The 22112-nt window shown below is 56.4% G+C and overlaps 1 protein-coding gene across 13 annotated transcripts in view; it reads left to right on the plus strand.

Moving 5' to 3' along the window:
- DAB2IP (DAB2 interacting protein) overlaps positions 1–22112 on the plus strand; it is a 217058-nt gene that overhangs the window by 171054 nt on the left and 23892 nt on the right. For 11 of the 13 annotated variants that reach the window (XM_058446092.1, XM_058446091.1, XM_032165031.2 and 8 more), the window contains 3 exons: positions 17540–17693; positions 19445–19543; positions 20429–20983. In XM_058446092.1, the coding sequence (XP_058302075.1) occupies positions 17540–17693; positions 19445–19543; positions 20429–20983 (808 nt within the window). Of the gene's footprint in view, positions 1–3640; positions 3753–4446; positions 4540–17539; positions 17694–19444; positions 19544–20428; positions 20984–22112 lie in introns of those variants that run through there. The other 2 variants (XM_032165038.2, XM_058446095.1) reach the window with 2 other exon arrangements.

Below are 22112 nucleotides of genomic sequence, written 5' to 3' on the forward strand. Positions count from 1 at the left end.
GTTGTAGATGGAGCAGTCAGGGAAGGATTGTGTTGCAGAAGATGCCGGAAGCCTGCCAGTTTGCTGTTAGAGTGTGCTGGAGCAAGAACTAGCCTAGGGAGCAGCAAGTACAAAGTCCTTGAGCAGGAAACAGAGACTTTGGTGTGTGTGGTGGGGGCGGGGGGCGTTGGGTGTTGCTGGATGAGGTCAGAGAGTAGGTAGGTCACGACTGCCAACATCTTTCACCTGGGGAGCAGTTCCGATTTATTCAGTGCAGTGGGGAGTAATTGAAGGCTTTTAAGGTGAGGAGTTCAGTAATCTGATTCGAATTTCTGAAGGGTCCCTCTGACTCCCCCGGTAGGGGCAAGGGGAAGCCCAGTGGTTGGGGAGGCTGCCTGGACAGCAGGCTGCCTGGGGAAGATGGAGAGGAGTAAACAAGTATGAGGGATTTCAGAGGGGGTAGCAGCAGGATTTGTGTTGGATTGGATTCCAAAGGCCAGGGGAAGGAAGGGCTCCTGGCTTTGCTACTGAGGCTCCATGCTGGACATTTCAGACATGAAGCTCTGAGAGGTGTCCCGGAGGCGCTGTCAGGCAAGCATGGAGACACGTGGGTCTGGAGCTCAGAGGAGGGAAGGGCTGGGGATACACTTAGGAGTCATGAGCATGCTGGAGGTATTTAGAGCTATGGGAGTGGATACAATCACCAAAGGAAAGTGTTGTGCTAAGTAAGAGTGTCTCCGAAACAGCCCTGAGGAGCTCCAGCACCCGGAGGAAAGGAGGTGAGGTGCTAGCAGCCTGTGAGAACAGAGGAAAGCTGGAGCAGGGTGGCCTGGGTTCAGGGGCTAGTAAGGCACAGAAACTGGTTGACTTTGGCAACATGAAGGCCTTTGGTGTCCTCAAGGAGACCCAGTGGGGTCGGAACAGACAGGTGTGTTGAGTAGGAAAAGGAGGTGAGAAGGTGGCGGGGACAGCAGTGAGCAGAGAAGTGCATGAGGACCTAGCTGGCCCAGGATGTTGAGGAGGGGAGGGCCGGGGAGGGGCCTGAATGTTCTCTGTCCACAGCGTAGGTTTACCAGCAGCAGCTGACCCAGTGGATCTCAGCCTGGAGATTCTGATTCAGGAGCGCCCATAGGCCCCCCACAGTGATCTTTCCCAGCTCTCTGAGCCCTCTCCACCCACTCTCTGGAAGGCTTGCTGACTGTGCCCTGTCACGTTTTTGGACTCAACACTGAGTCTGTTGACCCTGTGTTCCCCCCATCAGCCCCTTTCCTTACCCCAGTCTCTCTGGGTCCACGGCCCCTAAATAAGAGTATCCTGGAGCCTGGCTTACCTCAAGTGTCTTTCCCAGAACAGAACTAGACTTCCTTTACACCAAGGGTATTTCTCTGGAAGGCTCCTTTATGTGTCTGGCTTCTGGAAAAGTTTGAGATTTTTTACACAATATTTTGGTGGCCAGGAGCTCTAACCCTCACCCCCAACAACCCTACCCCAGGACTTTCTGCTGGCTCTGGTGAGGGTTCAGAATGCATCGGCTTGAGGGTGCAGGGTTGGCACACAGAGCTGGAGATAACCTAATGTCTGCTGGACCCCTGGTGGGTTTCAGTGTCTGTTGAATGAATGGCACTCAGATATTTGAGTTTGGGGTTGTCAGTTGCTTTGTTAAATGCTTTTCCTGGTTAACCAGTGTTTTTACATCTGTTATCTGCAGGGGATAGTGTATTACCTCATTTTATACATGAGGAAACTGAGACTCAGGAAAGTAAAAGGACTTGTCCAGGGTTCCACGGTTGCTAAATGACACGACCAGAATTGCAGCCTGGGCCTGCAAAACCCCTCAAATCGGGCCTCTTCTTACTGACTAATCCTGGGGGTGAGGTAGTAAGGGTGGAGGTTAAGGCACCCAGGTCTCCTACTACCTCTCAAGAATAGTGGCCAGATGTTCTGCCAGGGCTCCAAGGCATTCCTCCTGCCTCCCACCCACCTGTTTCCTCTGATGCTCGACACCCCCTCCTCTCCCCACATGCACACCGGATGCATTCGGCTCCAGAAAGATAGGATGAGGCAAGCCTTGAACCTTGTCTAGCCTTGGGGATGCTTGCGGCAAAGCCCGTAGCTTTTGGGGAGGCTGTTTCTGCAGCAGGCGTGTAGGGTGGCCCTGTGTCTGATGCAGAACTCCCCATAGGTAAGGTGAGCTCAGCCAGATCACATGCCATGACCACACATGAGGAGTGGAAGACAAACCCAGAGAGGTGTGGAGGCGGGGCCCCACCTGGAGAGGCAAAGCCTTATGCTCCCTCCTGACAGCCTGTGTGGCTTTTTAGGCTCTCGCTTCCCTCCTGCTCTGCCCCTCCTACCCACCCAGCAGACTTGCTTAGCCTGGGCCTGGGTAGCCGAGGCAGGCTGTTTTCAGGCCTCAAAGGATTTGGGCCACAGCCCAGCCTTTCTCAGTGTTTCTCACCTTCTGTCCTTGTCTCCTTATGGGACGGAGCAGGCATCTGAAAGGTGGCAGAGGGGTGGTCCTGCCTGGAAATCACTGAGGGTCCTTTTATAGAAAGAAACAGGCTGAGAGAAAGAAATGACTTGGCCACGGTCACTACCCAAGAGGCTGGTTTCCTGTTTGTGCCTCCAGCTATCCTGGGGCAGCTTCCTTCACCCCACCTGAAAGCAGGCTTTGTTCTGTATCCTCTCAGCAATCCTATGAGGTAAATAATATTATGTCCATTTTTGAGAAGGAAACTGAGAGAGGCCTAGGGAGGTGACTTAACCTGTCCAAGACCACACAGGTTACAAGTGGCAGAGTCCAGGTTTGAACATAGCCTGGCTTCAGAGCTCATCTTCTTTACCATCAGGCTACACATTCTGAAACTTATTTGACTTCCAGGCATCATAGAAACAGAGTGAGGGTGCTAAATCCTTGAATGACTCAGCCCCTGTGGAGTTGGACCTGAAGATGCCTCCTGGCCTTGGCTTTTCTGACCAAAGATAGCCACACTGGGCAGGGCACGATGGCTCACACCTATAATCCCAGCACTTTGGGAGGCCAAGGTGGGTGGATCACCTGAGGTCAGGAGTTTGAAACCAACCTGATCAACATGGGGAAACCCCGTCTCTACTAAAAAAAATCCAAAATTAGCCAGGTGTGGTGGCCCATGCCTGTAATCCTAGCTACTTGGGAGGCTGAGGCAGGACAATCACTTGAACCTGGGAGGCAGAGGTTGCAGTGAGCTGAGATTGTGCCGTTGCACTCCAGCCTGGGCAACAAGTGTGAAACTCCATCTCAAAAAAAGAAGATAGCCACACAGCACCTACTGTGGGCCCAGCCACTCCAGGTGCCAGAATGGCCCACGCTTCTCTGAGGGTACCGTAGACCAGGTGCTGAGACGCAGACAGTCAAGTCTCTCTTCCCTTCCTCTCCCCGTCCCACTCCTATTCCGGTAACTAGGCAGGCCCTGCCCACCCTTGCCCCAGGAGAAGCCCCACTCCTGTGTACAGTGGAAGGGCCTCAGCCAGCTTGCCTGAGTCCTGGGCTTGGAAGGACTGTTGCCCCCATCTGCCTTGGTTCCCTGCACCTGCCTTTTCTTCCCCCCATCCTCCCTCTGACTCCCCGTTTTTCTCTGCTTTCACCTTCCCTTAGTGTTCCTCTCCTTTCGTGTTTTGTGTCAGAAGTCATGATTTCCAGTCTTCTCATCTGGAAGATGGAGGAAAAGATAGACCCGATCCCACAGGGTTCTGAGGCTCAAACTGAAAGCCTGGTGGTGGGGCACCTGTGACAGGTGAGACTCCTCATCTCGCCCCCTTCTTTCTTCATCATGGAGAGACACTGGAGGATGTGGAGCAGTTGGGGCCTGTGGTCCAGGTGGGATGGAGCAGTCAGGGCCTCGTGGAGGGAGCAGGTGGGAGGAATACTCTGGCTGGAATGGACCTCACAGGGTGTGGCCCAGCTTTGCAGCTGACTTGCATGAAGTCCTGGCGAGCTGGGGAGCCCTTGCACCCTCAGCTTCCTCATCTGAAAGATGGGGCAATGGTAATGCCTGTCTGTGGAGTGGTGAGGAACAAATGAGACGGGGCCACAAAGTACCCAGTGCTGTGCCCAGCACGTAGTGCCCGAAGAGGGCTGCTATCCCAGCTCTTATTCCTGAGGTTTAGCTTCCTTGTTTTGTTTTTGAGCTCTTTGGGACCTTCGTGGACTTTGAATTTTTACTATTGTTCATTGTGTCTAAAATCTTCCTCATAAGCTGAGGGCCTCTAACCTGATCATGAATTTTGGAGTTTTGTTTTTTGTTTCTTTCTTTCCTGTTTCCTGTATAAGAAAAAGGGACCTGTACCTTTAAGACCCCAGCAGGCCCAAGTAGGACACTGGCCCTTTAAAAGCACATTACAGAGAGTTGGAACATAGCCTTTGTTGAACTAGCCATGATTAGTCCCAGCGGACAGGGCTGGAGTGGCATGTCTGGGAGCAGGGCGGGGCTAGGCTGGCTGGGGCCAGCCAGGAGCAGCAGACAGCAGGAAGGCTCGCCTGGCCACTCGGCTTCCCGAGCCTGGTGGCTGTGCTGAGGGATGGTGAGTGGCCTGAGCGGAGCTTAGAACAAGAGAGGCTGGGAAAGCCAAGAGGGAGGCCGCCTCAGAGCCCAGGGAGACCTGAATGAGCTGGGTGGCAGCAGACACCCTCAGTGAGTGACTGTCACAGGAGCTGGTCCCAGGAGGGACTCCAGAGCACCCTGGGATGCCGTCTCTGCCCTTCTACGCAGACATCCACTGCCGGCCCAGAATGTAGAAACGGTTAGGAGGGACCTGCGAAAAAGCGGGACACCAAGAAGAGCACTCTTGCTGTTTTTAGTTTTTAAAATGAGAGGAAGCCCAGTGTGAGTTGCTCCGTCCCCCAGGCGCAGTGGCCCCTGAGGTGTGCTCTGTTGAGAACCGGGAAATGCCAGGGACTGCTGACAAGTTTTCTGAACTGAGGAGCTTGGCCTTTGCTCTGAGTGGCCGAACCCTTGGCTGGCTGGGTGGGGCTGCACTGGGGTTTGGGGGCCATGGTATCTCTGCCCCAGCTCCTCAGCAGAACTTTCTTTTTTCTTCTCCCTTCCTGCTTCCGCTCCCTAGTCCATAGGGCCCAAGCCCACTGGGTGGGGTGGAGGCGGGTGGGAGACTGGGAAGACTGTGTCTGGGCCAGGGGTGTGTTTTGGCTCTGCTTGAATATTTGAAACAGTTGTCAGAAGCCAGATCGCTTTGGTGTGGTAGCGTCTTTACTGGGCAAATACCCATTTCTGAAAAAAGTCAGAGGAAGGATTGGGCTTGTTACAGCCAAGTCCCAGTGCAGGTTGGTCCTAACCACCTTCATTGCCACGGCTGGGGGCGGATGAGACTGCCTGCCAGTAGGTGTCCTCACTGTTTTACTGACAGCCACCCAGGAGGTGACAAAGGCAGGGCTCAGTACATTTCTGGTGACCCAGGCTTCCTGTAGTTACTTAAAAGTTGGTGCATTTGGTCATAGGATTTTTGTAGGTTTGGTGAAAACCTGAGGCATTGATGGGGAGTGAAGAGAGTTTGGAGTTAGAGCCCAAGTGCCAGGTGTCCTGCACCACCCTTGTGCCTGTGAATCGTGACCTCAGGCAAGCTGCTTGACCTCTCTGAGCCTCTGCTTCAGAGCAGAGGGCGTGTGCATAGGCGCAAACCCTGGAGGGAGTTGTCAGTTCTGGGGGAGGCTTTGTGGAGGTGGTGGCCTTTGAGCTGGCCGTAGATGGATAGGCTGCTGGAGTGCAACCCGTTGAGCAGAGGCGTGCAGTTTAGCACGATGAGCCAGATAGGGCCAAGCAGGGCTGGCATGGCTGGGTTGGGACCTGGAAACCTTGGGAAGCTGGATTCTAAGTACATTGCTTTCTCAGTTGGAAGGCTGTGGGCCAGATGGCAAATGACAGGGCTAGCTTAGCCTGGATTCAGCCAGTGTGAAATGTGGGGGAAAAGGGCAGACCGTGAAGTCTGACACACTGGCCTTGGGAAGCCCCTGGAGGTGTCAGAGCCTTGTACTTTGCTGCTGTTAGCTGTGTGAGGGTCAGAGGTGCAGAGCCAGTGCCCTACGTGCCCTTCCCAGGTATGTGGGCTCACTGTGGTGTGGTGGGTGAGCAGGTACTTGAGAGCCACAGGTGGCTTTGGTGCATGGTCACTGGCAGCAGGAGGAACTCAGCAGCCACACTCCTGGTTTTCTTTGACATGGTGTCTCTGAGTTTCTGCCCGTGTCAGTGGCCTGGAACCCTGTGCTTACTGACAGCCACTTTCCTGCTGTCTTGCTGCTGCTGAACACTCCTGGCTGTCTCCTGCTAGTTACAGCCTGAGAAGCAGCTGCTCTGGTGCCCCACGCAGACTTCCAGACCTCAGGCTTTGGGAGGAATGGGCAGCTGACATCCCTAGGCCCATAGCCCCACATGCTCCTGCAGACATAGTGGAGGTGCTCAGTGGCTGTGCTGGTGGCTGGATCAACTCTGCCCAGGATTGGGACGGGGCAGGGGTGGGGGGGGGTGCCTTAGCATGATACATCTTCAGCAAACTGTGTCAAGAGGCAAGGGCAACCCACTTGACGGGGGAGGAAGCTGAGGTGCAGGAGAAGCCCATCCGAGGTCCACACTCCTTTGACCCAGCGCTCCTTCCCTTCACATCTTCACCTCTTCTGTCTCTCTGAGCTCAGGCTGCTAACAAGGAGGGAGCCTCTGTCCCAAATGGTGGCTGGAATTGAAGAGATAGCTGAGCTGGAGTGACCACTGGGGCTGGAGTCTAGGGTGCCGGCATTTGTTTGTAGATTTTTCCATCTCTTCTTAAATGGGGGTCTCAGATTCCTGCTTAAAGTGACCTGTACTCTGGAGCCTGCTCTTGAGGTAAGGGGGTGGAGCAGGTGAGGTGGTCTGGGGTCAGTTGGCAGAGAGGCTTTTTGAGAGCTCAGCTGTGGGGAGAGTCAGGAAGGATCTGCTGGGCAGAGCGAGAGACAGATCTTGGAAATGTCCTGGGCCCAGGAAGAAGCCAGGAGCATCCAGAGAAGTGCTGGCGGGAAGGGCATGCGGGAATGGACAGAATGTCCCAGGAAGGCAGTCTCAGCCCAGCCTGGATGGTCATGGGGGCAGCCAGGGCTGATTACTGGGGCTGTGTATGGAGAGCTCGCTGCAGGTCAGTTGAGCCCTACAGTCAAAGGTGGTGGTGTCCCTGTTTTCCAGATGAGAAAACTGAGGCACACAGGTTAATTAATTTGGCCAAAGTCACAGAGTTGTGTGTGTGTGTTTTTAAGGAACCATGCCTGTTTACCACCTTCAACCAGCATAGTGCCAGGAGCTGGGGCTCTGTGGACAAGTGGGTGGTCCTTGGTTGAGGCAGGAAACCTGGCCCTCAAGGATACGGGAAGGAGGCCATCCCTAGATCACCCCAACATGAATGGCCCACATGGTTCCAGGAAGTAACGTGGCATGGCGCCCAGGTCTCGGGTGCAGGAGATGAGATGGAAGAAGATGCTGCCTCTGCCCCTGCATTCTGCAGGGGGGCGCAGCATGAGCTAAGGAGGGCTTCCTGGATGTGGAGAGCTGGGAGGAATTAGATAAGCCAGAGGGGAAGCACTTCCTGGAGAATGGAAATACTCGCTTTTCAGCTCATTTATTCTTTTGTTTCATTATCATTTCCCACTTGGGTCTTGCATCCCCAGGACCCTGAGGTGGCTGATTGGAGGTATTTCTGGTCCCGAGTGGGGTGCAGGGACCAGTTAGAAACCAGTCCCACTCCGGCCATGATGCATGGGTGTGTTCACGTGTGAGGAGGAGCCAGGCACAGACTGAGCTCAAGGAGAGGGAACGCATGGGTCAGGGCCTTGAAACATTCTCAGGAGTGGTGCCAAGTGGAGAGATTGGGGGAGGGCAGTGGGCTAGCACATTTGTGGTGGGCTCTAGAGCTTGGGAGCTTCAGAGTTGCTGCAGTTGTGGCTAGGGTTGGAGCCCCAGGTGCTGTGCAGGGAAGTTGGGCTCTTTTCCTGGGGCTGGGGGTAGGGAGACTGTCACTCTCCCTAAACTTTCTGAGCGGCCAGGCCAAGCCTGATAGTTGTTCCTACAGGTCAGGGAGGGCTGCAGGGTTGTCCCTGCTCAGAAGCAAGAGGGGCAGGGGCAGCTAGCCCACAGCTCACTCTTGATTTGCCCACCACTCACCCTCGTCAATGAGTGTTCCTTAGATGCTCTTCTTTTAAAATTCAGGGCGCTTCGCTGTTCTACTGAGGTTTATGAATGTTTAAAAACTGCTTTGCGGTCCCCAAAGTAATTTGACAAGTCTGACAGCTATTGATTAAAAACCCGAAATTATTCAGGCTGCAGGATGACTTGGGGGATTAGATGGAAAGTTTTTTGTTTCTTCTCTCTCTCTCTCTCTCTCTGCACCTCCCCTCCCCCGCAAAAAAAAAAAAAAAATAAAAAAAAAATAAGATGCGGAAAGGTAAATGTGTTCCTGAATGTTTTTTGAAAACTCCATTAGGCTTGCACAGTTTATACGGGCAGAGGATGTTGAAGGCTGCCTCTCATTCAGGAGCCGGTACCAGCGCCCTCTTGAATCCCTGGTCTCTCCTGAGCTTTGGCCCAAGTCACCCCAGGCAGCAGTGAGATGTTACTATTATGTTATTACAGGTGATGGTAGTGGTGTTGGTAGCAGTTGTGATAGTTTGTGGTCCCTTGTGTTCTAGGGAGTTGACATAGGATTTTTGTGGCTTTCTCTGAAGTAGCTCAGCCTGTGAAGAAATGGCACCTAGAAAGGGGAGGAAACTCGTTCAGGGTCTGTGATAGACCTTAGATACAGCTGGGATAGAGACCAAAGACTCCTTCAGGGAGAGGAACTGGCCATTGCTGGGGTGCTGGGCTGATTGGATGCCTGGCTTCCAGGCCTGACCCACTGTGAGGTAGGTGCCAGGAGTGTCCCGCAGAGGGTGACCAGGCTATTAGAACCCCAGCTTTCACTTCTGGACCATGTGACCTAGCCAAGCCACTCCCTCTCTCCAAGCCTCAGTTTCCTCTTTAGAGAACGTCCTAAAGCTTCCATTAAACCTTTTGGATTAACTTGGTGTGTACGGGAAAAGTTGCCCCATGAGCCAGGGCTCGTGGGACCTGAGCTTGAATACCTACTCTCCCTTTCTTCTGGGGCAGTGCTGCCTTTTTTGCAGAGTTGTTGGGAGAAGGCCATGAGATGATGTGTGTACTTTGGTAAGAATACCTGCAGCTGGCACATGGTAGGTGCTTAGTAAGTGGCTGTTAGGTCCAGGCTGCCACAGTGTCATTCATTCAGTCAGCCTATATTGGGCACCACGGGACACCAGACCTCACAGCAAGCATGAGCTGTCCCATCCTCCTGTTTTGGTTGCAGGGTGTGGACCCTCCTCTGCCAGCTCAGCCCTGTGATGTGGGGGGAAGCACAGGCTCCCAGGGGTGAGGGCAGAAGGCCAGGTGCCTCCCTGTCTCCCAGCCCAGGGCGCTCTGTGTGTATGGGGCATCACAGCTGGGTCTTGGTGACTGCTAGGACCTACCCCTTACCTTGGCCTGAGGGAACCCTGGGCTGAGAGGGACCACGCCTCTGGGCCCTGTCATCCCTGGAAGACTTCCCAGGCAGGGCAGCCAACCTCTCTGCCTTTTTAGGACAGGCTCTGTCTCTCCAGGGCCCTGGGAGCCACCAGGCGGCTGCATTCCTCTCCTCTCCCTTGGGATCCCAGCTGGGCCAGGAGTGAGCACTGGCCTTCTGAGCAGCCGGTTCCCAGGCCAGCGGGGCAAGGCTGGGCTTGGGAAGAGAGCTCTGCTGGATATGCTAGGCAGGGCACTGCCCTGTTTATGTCCTGCCGCTTGATTCCCAGCAGGTCAGTGCATTCATTCTGACCATGTCCAGACTCTCTCTCCTTCCAGTGTGGGCAGACGCTTCTAGCACAGCCCCTGGACCTGCCTGGCTATGACAGGCAGAAGCATGATTGGCATGTTCTGACCTGATCAGGCCTAGAGAGTCTGCTGAAGTCCTGACTGCAGAACCATCAGGTCCTGCCAGCCTTCGGGTGGGCACCAACTCTGTGGAGACAAACCTTGTCCAGGATTTCTCTTCCTTCCAGACCTGGTTAGGGTAGTGGACAGTGGCTTGGGACCACACAGGCTGGTGGGCTGGAGACTGGGGCTGGAGATGGCTGTGCTTGGGAGTCCCAGGCAGAGGGGCTAAAGGGGCCTCCTCACGGGAGTCTACTGCCCACTGCTAGGCACACCTTCTTCTCCTTTCATTTCGCCTCAGGAAATTAAGGGCTTTTTAAAGAAATTTGAGGCATCCCAGAGCATTTGGGCAGATATGATTGATCCCTGTTTTGCAGATGGGGAAAACTGAGGCATGGAGAATGTAAAGAGTTTGAGTCGTCAGGGGACAGGAACAGGAAACAGCCTGGGAAGTCCATATCTTGTCATTCCAAATTGTCAAAAGTATGACCTATCCCAGAAATGTCAGCCTTGATAGCAGCGTGTGCATCTTTCACCAGTGTTGTTCATGGCTGTGTCTCCAGCTCCTGACATTGTGGCTGGCAATGAGGTGGGCGAATGGAACAGACCAAAGAGGCATGAACAGTTACGAGCAATGGATGGGAGTCACTGACACCCCTGCCCTCCTGAGCCTCCTGCCTGCATGGTCTCATTTGATCCTTAGAGCAACATGTGAGGAAGGTGTGTCGTTATCCTCACTACAGATGGGGAAACTGAGTCCTAGAGAGTTGAATGACTTGAAGTATCCAAGGTTGTATGTTTCATAAGGAATAGAGACTAGGTTTGCTCTACAGCCAGGCACCCTTGACACTAGGCCCTCTGTCCTCCTGCCTGCTCGCAGCTGCAGGTGCATTTCTGTAGTATTCACTTGTGTGTGTGTGTGCGCGCGCACGTGTGTGTGTATGTTTAATCCCAGTGCCCACTGCACTGCCTGCCTTTGTGTACTGCCCAGCCCATTACCGTGGCAGCCCTAACCATGCAGCATGTCTTAAAGGGGCCCCCCAGCTCCTGCTTGCACACTTTCAGAGACAGGAGCCCACTCTCTCTAAAACCAGACGAGCCCGGCCCATTCAAGGACAGCTGTGACTGAGCTGGAAGTGGCCTCTCCTGGTCCCAGCCTTGCCCTTTGGGGCCACACAGGGCACCTCCCTCTGAGCTTTCGAGATTTGGAGGGTGACCCTGAGCCCCTTACTTTTCCGACCAAACAATCCCACACTCAATTCCCCCCATCCAGTAGCTGGGAACACCCTTGCTGTGCCAAGTAGGGATTTTTAATTACTGTAAGTTTTGGTTTGGGGTCTTTTCCCTCCTTGGAATAATGAGTTTGCTGAGCTTCTGTGTCACCGACCTTTTAAGAGAAAAAAGGATCAGAGTTGAAAAACAGCTTGTGGGTTGGCTGGAAGGCTGTCAGATAAGGCTAGGCCCCAGGAGCCAGGACAGTGTCCCCATTGTTCTGCCACCAGCCCTCACAATGAGCTGCTGTTGGGCCCTGGCGCTGTCTCTCACAGCAGCTCTCCGTGCCTTGTGCCCACGTTTCCTGGGCCCTGGGCAGGGGCTGCCCCATCCCTGTATCCCCCGGTCCTTCCTTCCCCACCTGGAGTGAGTGGGTCACAGCTAGTGGGTTAGCTGGCTGCGGACCTTTCCCTGCTGCCCAGTTGCTGTGGACCTTTCCCTGCTGCCTGGGTGCTGTGGGCCACCCCTGGACGATGGAAAGGCCAGGCCAAGGCTGGTGCAGTTAGTCTTGAACTCCACTGAACTGTGTTCACATCTGACTTGGCCACTTGCTATGCATGTGATCTTGGGCAGGTCACCTCAACTTTCTAGGTGCACCTTTTTAGTCCTGACAGGATTGTCACGAGAATTAAGTGGAACAGGTGGGAGATTGTGGCCCTGAGCCGGGCTTAGGTAGCGTAGTGTGAGCTGTCTGTCTGGAGAGACCAGGGACCGCTTTGTGGTGGTGACATTGGGCTGGCCCTTGAAAACTGAGGAAGGACTTTGTTTGGCAAAGAAGTGGAGGGAGACGCAGAATGGACAGGCTCAGGAGACTGCTTGGACATGGACCCCTGGAGGGTAAGAGTTTGCAGCTTTGTCAGGAAGTAGCTGGGGAGGAGAGTCCAGGTCACTTGGCCAGGGTGTAGTGCGAGGGGCCTTTCAGGAGGGCTTGGACACCAGCTTGAGGCATCTGGGACTTGATTATCTTACAGGCCATGAGGCGAGAGAGGAGGGACAGGAGTGAGGCCATGCCAGGTGGAGTGGCTTGTTCAGTGGAGGGTGCTGCTGTGGTCTAGACAGGAGAAGGCCAGTGGAACTCCCATTCCCCTCTGCCCTCCCATGCCCTGGCCAAGCTCCTCTGTAGCAGCAGAGTCCAGGGCAGGTCACCCTAGCCATGGCCTTGGCTGTCCCGTGTGTGACCTGGGTGTCATGGTGCCACCTCCTTCGTGGGAGCAGTAAGGATTCCACACCATCGAGGACAGGTAAAGGGTCTCTAGTCCCTGGAGCGCTGTCATGGGGCTAGTGATCTCCCATGTTTAGAAGGGTCTCAGGGCTGGGGCCGTGGGGAGCAGGGTGCAGCCACAGAGGGTATGATGAGCCTCCTAACCCTTGAGAGGGATGGGGGAAGCGGCCCATCCTTGGACAGGGCCAGGGCAGGGGCATTTCCCGGAGACTGTGGAATGAACATTGGAATGCTGCTCTTGGGACTTGGCCTTGAACAGGCAGCTGCCCTGACGACCCACCCTCAGGCCTTCTTTATCCCTCCTCCAAGGGAACAACCACGTCACCAGAGTTTGCAGGCTGAGGGAGGACTGTCCTTATCCCCGCTGACCTCCCGTTCCCTCTGAGCTTAGCTGACCTTGGCTGCTGGCGTATTGGGGTTTTGGTCCAGGAACTCTAAGGCTCTGGACCTTGGAGCCAGCCAAACCCAACACTACCCACAAGGAGCCCCCTGCCTGACAAGGAGCCAGTTCTGTGACAGACCTTCCCAGCACAGCCTGGATATGGCTGTCTGCCCAGGGGAGCCCAGGAAGGCTTCAGGGAAGAAGGGGCACTGAAGCTGGGTGCTGAAGGTTGGATAGGAAAGGGGAAGGACAGCATGTGCCTGGGGCCCGCTTCCTGGGATGGAGGGGCCCAGCAGGCAGGCCGCTGCGAGAGTGAGCCTGGTCAGGTGGAGCAGGCAGGTAGATGCCAGCCAGTGGCTCAGAGTGCCAAGTTCTGGGGCTGGCATTGAATCCCTTGTGGTCTCAAGAGGGGATCCCTTCACCCCCACAACTCAAAGGGCTGGGAAATACCTCCCCCAAAGGCGCTGTCTTCACAGCACTTTCAGCGTGTGCCGGCTGCCAGTGTTTTCTGGGTGAAGCAAGCCTCCTTCCTCCTTTTTCAGATGAGGAAATGGACCCAAAAGGTTTGGGTGTGGCAGCAACACTAGATCAAAGATGGGATGCTGGGAACATCTCTTGCCCTCCCTGGCAGGCCTCAGTTTCTCCCCTGTAAAGTGGGATGAGGTCAGCATCTGCCTCTTGGGCTCGTGGTGATTCTGTGAGGTGACTTGTGTGGTGGTTCATGTGACGCATGGCCCAAGGTAAGCCTGGCCTGGGGCTGCCAGCTCTGCCGTGGTGAGAGGCAGGCAGTGTGGAGTCCACGCCCCGGTTTGAGACCTCTTCTGTATGTAGTAGATGTGCGACATCCTGGCAGGGTTGTTGTAAGAAGTAGCTCAGACCTGGGCCATGGAAGTGATTTGCAGGGCTGGAATCCCCATGTGAAGGCCTTTTGCCCTCCTTGGTGCCACCTCGCCTAGGGGACCAAAGCTCTAGTCTCCAAGGACCACAAGAGGTCAGAAGGGAAGGCCGTCATGAGACTGAGCTAGGCACAGGGTCGGGAGGGTGCTGTGGGCCATGCAGTTGGGCCACCTTCTCTTCCACCCCAGTCTTGGGCAGCAGAGAGGGACTTGACCCAGGGCTAGGGGACGGCAGAAGCCCTGAATACAGGGGCATCAGCCCCCAGATACCACACCACATAGGGCAGCTGTGGGCATAGCTCCTGGACTGACCTGGTTCCTATCCCAGCAGGGGGCCTTGGGCAGCTCAAGTAACTGCTCCTCCCAGACCCTGTCATACCTTTCTGTAAAATGGGTAGATAAATACTCCTGGCAGGGCTGTGTGCAGTTGAAATACGAAAAAAGGGATGTGCAAGTGACCAGCTGGGTGCTCACCCTGTGCTGACTAGAGGTGGGTGCCTACAAGCATCCCTTCCTGGGAGTGGAATGAGAGTGAGGTAGAGACCAGTGCCTGCTCCCCTCCTTTCACCTGAGCGTCCCGGGTAGAGAAGCTGAGTCTACCCCTGCCCCCTTGGAGTCTGGGCAGTCTTTGGTACCCATCTTCTGCCCTGCTTCTGATGCACCGCTTCCCTAGCTTGGCAAGGCAGAGGCTGGAGGTGAAAAAGGAAGTGGCCCAACAATGCCAGCATGGGATGAAGCCAGGGTGGGGGAGAAGCCTGCCTTGGGTGACTGATGGAGCAGGCAGTCCCTGCCGTGAAGTGGCCAGGGACTGCTGCAGGCACAGGACAGGGCTGGCTTCCCAGAGAGGCGGTTCTTGGGCCTTGAATTGGTCCTGCTGGGTTCAGGAAGTGACCAAATGACCATTTTTCCTTCCTGAGCCCCCTCATCTTATCAGCTACCACCATGGGCACACCCTGGCAGGGTCATAGCAGACCATCTCCCTCTGGGCCCAGATGAGGGAGGGACCGAGGACACTGTGTGTCAGGGCCTGTAGACTCCAGGCTGGTCAGGAAGGAAATGCATAGGAACATGAGTGAGAGAGTACGGGTCCACTGGCCCTGCCTCCACCACCCGCTTGCTGTACTATCCAGGAAGGAATAGCCTGGTAGACCTTGCGGGAACCACTTGGGGCCTCCCTGGGCCTGCCCTGCCCCTGCCCTGCCCCTATTCCTCTTCCTCCCAGAAAGCTTGGGCTGCAGGGATGGATGCAGCCTCTGCTTTACATCCCACCTCGTGCAGAAGCCCCCAGGGAAGCGGGGAGGGTCATGGCTGCCCAGGTAGGCCGGGCCAGTCCAAGGTGTCTTAAGGGCCTTGAGCTTCCCTACAGCCCTCTCTTCTGCCAGGATCCTTTCCAGGTCAGCCAGAGCATGCTTGTGGGACATGGTGGGGAAGGAAGGGGAGGGCTCTGCAACCACCGACTCCAGGATCTGGCTGTTTTGGGGTCTGGCCTGGGCCTGCTGGGCTCCTGGGTTGCAGGACCAGGGTCTCTTTGGGTTTCCCTGGGCAGGCCCAGCCTGCTGAAGCATGCCTCGCCTCTTCTCTCCACAGCCAGCTCATTCATGCGCCCCAGGCAGGAGGCGGCCTTAGCTCACCAGCTCCCCGCTCTGTATTTCCTGGATCCCTACCCCACCCTCCCTGGCTCCCAGCATCCTTACCTGGCAGAGATTTTCCAAGCTGGGCCAGGAAGCAGCCCAATCCCAGCCTGTGGGCTGGGTTTTGGGTTCCAGACGTCAGGCCTATGGGGCTATGGGTCCCAGCCCTTCCCAGCCAGGGTGACTTCCCTACTATCAGGCAGGGCGTCCTTTCCACTGAGGTATGAAGCCCCATGTGGGAGGGAGGCCTGGAGTCCTCCCTGGGAGGTGGGCAGCTCAGGTGGAATCTCAGCCCAGGGAGGGCAGGCCCACCCACGGCATTGGTCATTGCCGTGATGGGGAGGAGGCCAGGCTGCTCGAGCAAGGCCTTGAGGGATTATCAGGAGAAGAGGCCTCTTCCAACACAGCGGTGTGACAGTGTGGTGGTGTGGCGTGGCAGGTAGGCCAGTGCCCCTTTGTGAACTGGGCCTCCCGGGGAGAGTGCCTCAGAGGAGCAGAGGCACATGCTGGGCTTGTCCACGGGCTTAGGCCACAACGGGAAGCCCCAGGTGGGAGTCCTTGGGGGAGTTGGGGAGGGTTCCCCCCTGTCTTGAACTTGTCTCACAGTTTTCCTCTGGCTCTGCCCATTCTCTCTGCTTTCAGAGGCCAGCTTCGTGCTGGGTGTGGAGAGGCAGAGGGAGCCGGTTGACTGGGGCTCCTGGGCTGGCCTCTGTGGGGTATCTGAGGGTTGGGATTCCCTCAGCTCTGACTCCTTACGGCGTCTAGCATGCGACTCCATGTTGGGGAGGGCTCTTATGCTCAGAAGGCTGTTGCCATGGAGATGTGGAGCTTGGGGTGGGAGGGTGGCTACTGTCAGCCTGAGTCCCTCTTAGCAGGGCTCTTCCTGCTCACCTCTGGATTCTCGAGCGCCCACGGAGTGGGCCTCAGCCCACTGACCCGGGGCAGTCGCAGAAATGAGTGTACAGGGTATGCACCCTACAGGGAAGTGTCTGGTGGCTCTGCCAAGCTGCGAGCCCCTCAAGGTCAGGGGCCAAGCCTCAGCATGGCCCAAGGTAGGGGTCTTGGTTTGGTGAGGCAGGGAGAGAATGATGGACTGAGCACTTGGACCATTGGAACGAGGAGCCAAAGGGCATAGGGCGTTGGGGGTAGGAGGTCCATGTGGGCTAAGCCTGGAGTAGGTTTTTCACCAACCCCAGGGTTTGAGCCCTGGACACAAGCAGGGCTCAGCTTCTGCACCAGAGGTGGTCTTAGCAGGCCCAGCCTGTCCTCACGCTTTTCCTCTGTCCCACCATGGGGACTGGGGGCTCTAGGAGGACATTGCTCTGTGCTGCTGACTTTGGAGAGACTTTACCTAACCCTAGAGCAGGTGTCGTCTGCAATGCTTTCCATGTGATGCACTGAGGAAACAGGCTCAGAGGAGAACGATTTCCCCAGGGCCACACAGCAGGGGAGCAGTGGGCCCAGGTCTGGTCTGCGTTTGCGTGCCAGGTGGCATCAGCCCTGTGCTCTTTGTGCCTGTGTCGGAGCCACTGACCTGGGCCCTGAGCCCCAGCATGGGGACCCCGATGGAGTGTGTGTCTTGGGTACCGTGCAGAGACTGCTGCATCCCTTCTGCTTCGAGACTCGCCTCGCCTAGCTGTCCTCATCTGTAAGATGGGAGCAGCAGGGTCCCTGTGGCTCTCCCTCGTGTGGGGCTGGTGGTGTGGGACAGCGTATGAGGAAGGGCTGTTGGCAGTGGTATGCTGGATAAATGTTGGGACAGAGTGACTGCTCAGTCTTGGACAAGGACCAGTGCAAAAGAGAGGGGAAATGGGAAAGGGCCCAGAACTGCAGACAGCTGCCTGGGTCAGGCAGGCTTTCCTTGGGTCTCTGAGACTTCTCAGGAGCCAAGCTGGCCCCAGCCCCGCAGTCTCACTTGCTAATATTAACCCCGGAGTGGCCCCCTAATCCTCACCTTCTTGCTCTCTGAGAGGCTGAGCCCCCAGCCAGACTCCTGCAGTGGGGAGGAGGTTCCCACCAGTCTCTGTGACAGCCCTGCCCCCAGATCTGTCTTAAGACAGAAAGGAGAGAGAGTGGAGAGGAGTGGCTGCCTGCTGGAAGGGGCAGGGCCGGGGCAGATGGGTGGGACGTGGCAACCAGCTTGACCCGGGCTGCAGGGGCCCAGCCTGACACAGCTACTGCCACCCCAGGTCCCATCTGATGCCGAGGCTGAAGGAGTCTCGCTCCCACGAGTCCCTGCTCAGCCCCAGCAGTGCGGTGGAGGCGCTGGACCTCAGCATGGAGGAAGAGGTGGTCATCAAGCCCGTGCACAGCAGCATCCTTGGCCAGGACTACTGCTTCGAGGTGGGTCCCATCACAGGGGTTGGGGTGGATACCCCATCCTCTCCTGGCCTGGCTGGTCTCCTCCAGACATCCTCTTGGAGTCCAGTCTGCTGTGGCCTCAGCAGGGGCCAGGGTCTTGGGGATAGTGGCCAGGCTCTTGGGGACAGTGGCTAGTATTTACCGATAGCTTTCAGCTCCTAAGAGACCTGGTGGAGCTGGGGTGGAGGCTGTCCTTCCTACTCTCTAGGCTCTCTGGAAATGGGCCAGCACCTGTTCTCCATGCTAGCATGAAGCTGCTGGGGCCCCCAGTGGATGACAGTGAGTAGGGGAAAAGCCTGAATTTCTTAAGCACCAGAGCCCATGTCTTAGAGCCTGCTCACCTCCCAAATGCAGTGTGGATAGCAGAGAGTCTCTCCTTGTCTGGGCCTGTTTCCCGCTGTGAACAATGAGAGCCCAAATCTGTCCTGCCCTGGCATTCTGCGACCTGAGGTTTGAATGCAGAGAGCCAGAGACCCACCTGGGGATGACCTGTCCAGTCCCTCATAGGAAATAGGGGATCTGAGGCCCAGAGAAGGCACGAAGACATCAGAGGTCACACAGCAAGGCTGAGACCAAGCTGGGAGCAGGGTTACTATTGTTGCAGGTGTTCCTGGGAGTTCCTGATTGCTTCTGCAGTTATTCATATTGCTTCCTACCAGTTTCTGGGAAGATTCCTACCCCCAATAATCATGCATAACTAGGAGAGCTCTCTGGTAGAGGAATGAGCCTGGTAATGAAAAGCAGCCACTTGGGGACTAGTGTGACAATCTCCTGGTACCCCCAGCCCTGGGGAAAAAAACAGAATGGTGCCTGGCACCTGCCCCATACCCTGTGCCCACTGGGGACCATTTCTGGTTCAGGACTCCTGGCCGAGCCAGGCTTGATCTGGGTTCTGACTTCCTTGCCAGGGATAGGGTGAAGATGGCCCTGTCTGCTGGTTCACAGCAGGGGGTTCTGAGGAGGGTACAGGCCCTCGAATGCCGTGTGAGGAGTGTGCTTCCCCTGCAGAGCCCCGGGTCTGCTGCTGGGGGCAGTGGGAACACACAGCAGGAATTGCCCAGACTGGCTCCCTTACCTGGAGGAGATGTCTAAGCTGGACCAGAGGATGAGTGAGAGTCAGACAGGGAGGGAAGGAGAAGGGTCAGGGACTGGGGACCCTAGGGCCTGGCACATCCAAACAGTCCGAGTCTCATTTCTCCAGTCTGGCATAAAGAATATCAGGCTTATATTACCATTGTTGTCACTGCTGCTTGACGGAAGAGAACCCTCAGAGATGTCAGCTGAGGACTGAGGGGATTCTGGTACCTACCTTTGGTTGTCTCCTTGGTTCTTGTGGTTCCGTCTTTAGGGAAAGTACGCTCGGGTTAAGCATTGCCCTCTGACCTGGGCAAGGTCTTTGTTCCTTCCCTCTTCCCATCTCAGGGAGAGGGAGGTTAGAGTTAGGAAGGTGCTTTCCTATTGGACAGAGGGCACTGAGGGACGAGTGAGGAGCCTGCTCATGCAGGACGGGGCCACTCTCCAGCTGCTGACTTGCCCTGGGACAGTGGCTCTCAGTGTACCACCTGCAAAACATGAAGTAGAGGCAACATATGAGCCTTGTCCTGGCTCCTTCCTGAAGCTGTGATGCAGACCTGATGGCCAGAGTCCCCTGAGCCTCCAAGGTCTTCTTCCATCACTGCCTGCCCTTGCTGTGGTCCCTTCCCTCATAACACTGTCTTGCCTGCTCCCCACAGGTGACGACGTCATCAGGAAGCAAGTGCTTTTCCTGCCGGTCCGCAGCTGAGCGGGATAAGTGGATGGAGAACCTGCGGCGAGCAGTGCATCCCAACAAGGTAAGCCTGCGCCCTTCTCACCAAAGCATGGGGGATTGAAGGTAGGCTCAGATATGAGGAAGCAAGAGAGACGATCTCTGGTGTGGGCTGGGGTTGGGGGTGGTTAGCCTGCATGGAGGCAGGGCCCGAGTGGACAATATTGGTGGACTCTGAAAGGGACGTTTGAGTTGACCAGGTTGAGACAGGTGCTTGTGTGTGTCTGTTTTCTAAGCTACACGTTGAGGCTGGGCTGGGGAAATGAGTGCTGGACCCTGGGGTCCTTCTGCTGGGATCCCTTGTCCCTACTCCCCAGCCCCTGGCCGACTTCTGCTCATCTTCCCATTCCAGCTTAGATGTCTGCCCCTCCTCCAGGTGAGGACCCCTGTCCCAGGCTGGTGCTCTCTGTGTTCCCACTGCCCCTGGGCTCCCGCATCAGGTCCTGAGAGCCCCCACTATAATCCCTGCTTCTGTATCTGTCTCCCTAGCCAACTTGAGGGCTTGACCAAGTCCTGGTCACCATAGCTGCCTCTTAAGTGACAGTACAGACCAGCATATTAAGGAAGAGTTAATAATGGCATAGCCTGTGATGCGCGAGGCGTTGTGCTGGCCTCTCTCAGTCTCGCCCTCTATGAGATGGGGGTTTACCTTAGTGCTGTTTTATAGACAAGCAACCCAAGGCTCCAGTTAAGTCACTTGCCCGAGATGAATGAGCTTCTGTGAGGTCGACCAGAGATCCAGCCCTTGTCCATCATGCCCTGCCTCATCCTGACTCAGGGCCTAGGCGCCCACTGCCGCCTCCACATTCAGAGCTCCTCCTGGGTCTGAGGACTCTCTCAGGCTCTGGGCTGGTTGGGGGTTGCACGTGGCACTCCCAGCTGACCACCCTGGACTCCCGTGCACATACAGGACAACAGCCGGCGTGTGGAGCATATCCTGAAGCTGTGGGTGATCGAGGCCAAGGACCTGCCAGCCAAGAAGAAGTACCTGTGCGAGCTGTGCCTGGACGATGTGCTCTATGCCCGCACCACGGGCAAGCTCAAGACGGACAATGTTTTCTGGGGCGAGCACTTCGAGTTCCACAACTTGCCGCCTCTGCGCACAGTCACTGTCCACCTGTACCGGGAGACCGACAAGAAGAAGAAGAAGGAGCGCAACAGTTACCTGGGCCTGGTGAGCCTGCCTGCTGCCTCGGTGGCCGGGCGGCAGTTCGTGGAGAAGTGGTACCCGGTGGTGACGCCCAACCCCAAGGGCGGCAAGGGCCCTGGACCCATGATCCGCATCAAGGCGCGCTACCAAACCATCACCATCCTGCCCATGGAGATGTACAAAGAGTTCGCTGAGCACATCACCAACCACTACCTGGGGCTATGTGCAGCCCTTGAGCCCATCCTCAGTGCCAAGACCAAGGAGGAGATGGCATCTGCCCTGGTGCACATCCTGCAGAGCACGGGCAAGGTGAAGGTGCGTGCAGGCCCCTTGGCTCCTGACACAGGCTGGGCGACAGTGCTGGGTTACCTGCCCTTCCCCACATCCATACATTTCAGGCCTAACGGAGGCCTTGGAGGCACCGGTCACTACCAGATGGGCTCCCTAAACCCAAAAGTTCTGTCGCGGGCTGGGGGTTTTGTACTCCTGCTCTGTGGCTGGAGCTGATCACTGAGGCCTGTGTGGAGCCAGTGGATGGGATTGCAGCTGGTAGTGAGGGAGTGGGCTTGGGTTGAGGTGCCTTCCACCACTGCTGCAGAGGACCGTCCCCCTGAGCTGCCAGGGGAACAGGCCGGGTGGCCACGGCTCTCCCAGCTCACAGGTCCCACAACGCCACCAGCCCCAGTGAGCCAAACACACGTCCCCTGTGGGGTATGGAGTTTGGCAGACCTCCCCAGCAGGATGCACAGATGAGCCTCCCTCACAGCTCTACCTCACCCCACACTCTCACCCAGACACACAGATTCTCACACAGGTAGACGCAGTCAAAATTGTACTATTCGAGGGTTAGCCAGCCCCACCCCAGAGCCTCACAGAAGGGGGAATCGTCGAGACCCACCCAGGCAAGTCCTAGTTCAGGGCCAGAGGTGCTCAGTGTCCATCTCCATGACCCCTTTCACCTTCCGCTCCCGAAGATGGGCCCAGCAACCCTCCATGCAGGCCATGCCTCAGGCCCACCTACCCGGTTTGGGGACAAATGGGCTCCTGGACCAGGGTGCCCCTAGGAAGGCAGTAGAGCATGGTCTGTGGGCCTCGAAGGTGACCTTCTCTCTTTACATTTGCCACCTGCCATTCAGGAAGCTGGCCAAAGAGGGTGGGAAACAGGGTCTGGACTTGAGGCCTCTGCAGCATGGGTGGACACTGGTGCTGGGCTAAGGACTGGGCATCTGCCCTCTGGACAGTGGTGTGTTGTGAGCCAAGTGGCAGGTGGCTGAGGGGCACCCTGTGTCAAGGTCCTAGGCTCTTAGCCCTGGGTCGAGTAGGCACAGTTGGGAGCCATACCCCAGGTACCCCAGGGCAGAGTCCAGGGCACAAGACTCGTGGAGGTCCCTCACCCTCTCACCTGTTGCTAGAGGCCCTGGAAGGGGAGGCCATGGCTGGAAGC

This window comes from Hylobates moloch, unplaced genomic scaffold (genome assembly GCF_009828535.3).
Source record: "Hylobates moloch isolate HMO894 unplaced genomic scaffold, HMol_V3 SCAFFOLD_10, whole genome shotgun sequence".
Taxonomy (NCBI): domain Eukaryota; kingdom Metazoa; phylum Chordata; class Mammalia; order Primates; family Hylobatidae; genus Hylobates; species Hylobates moloch.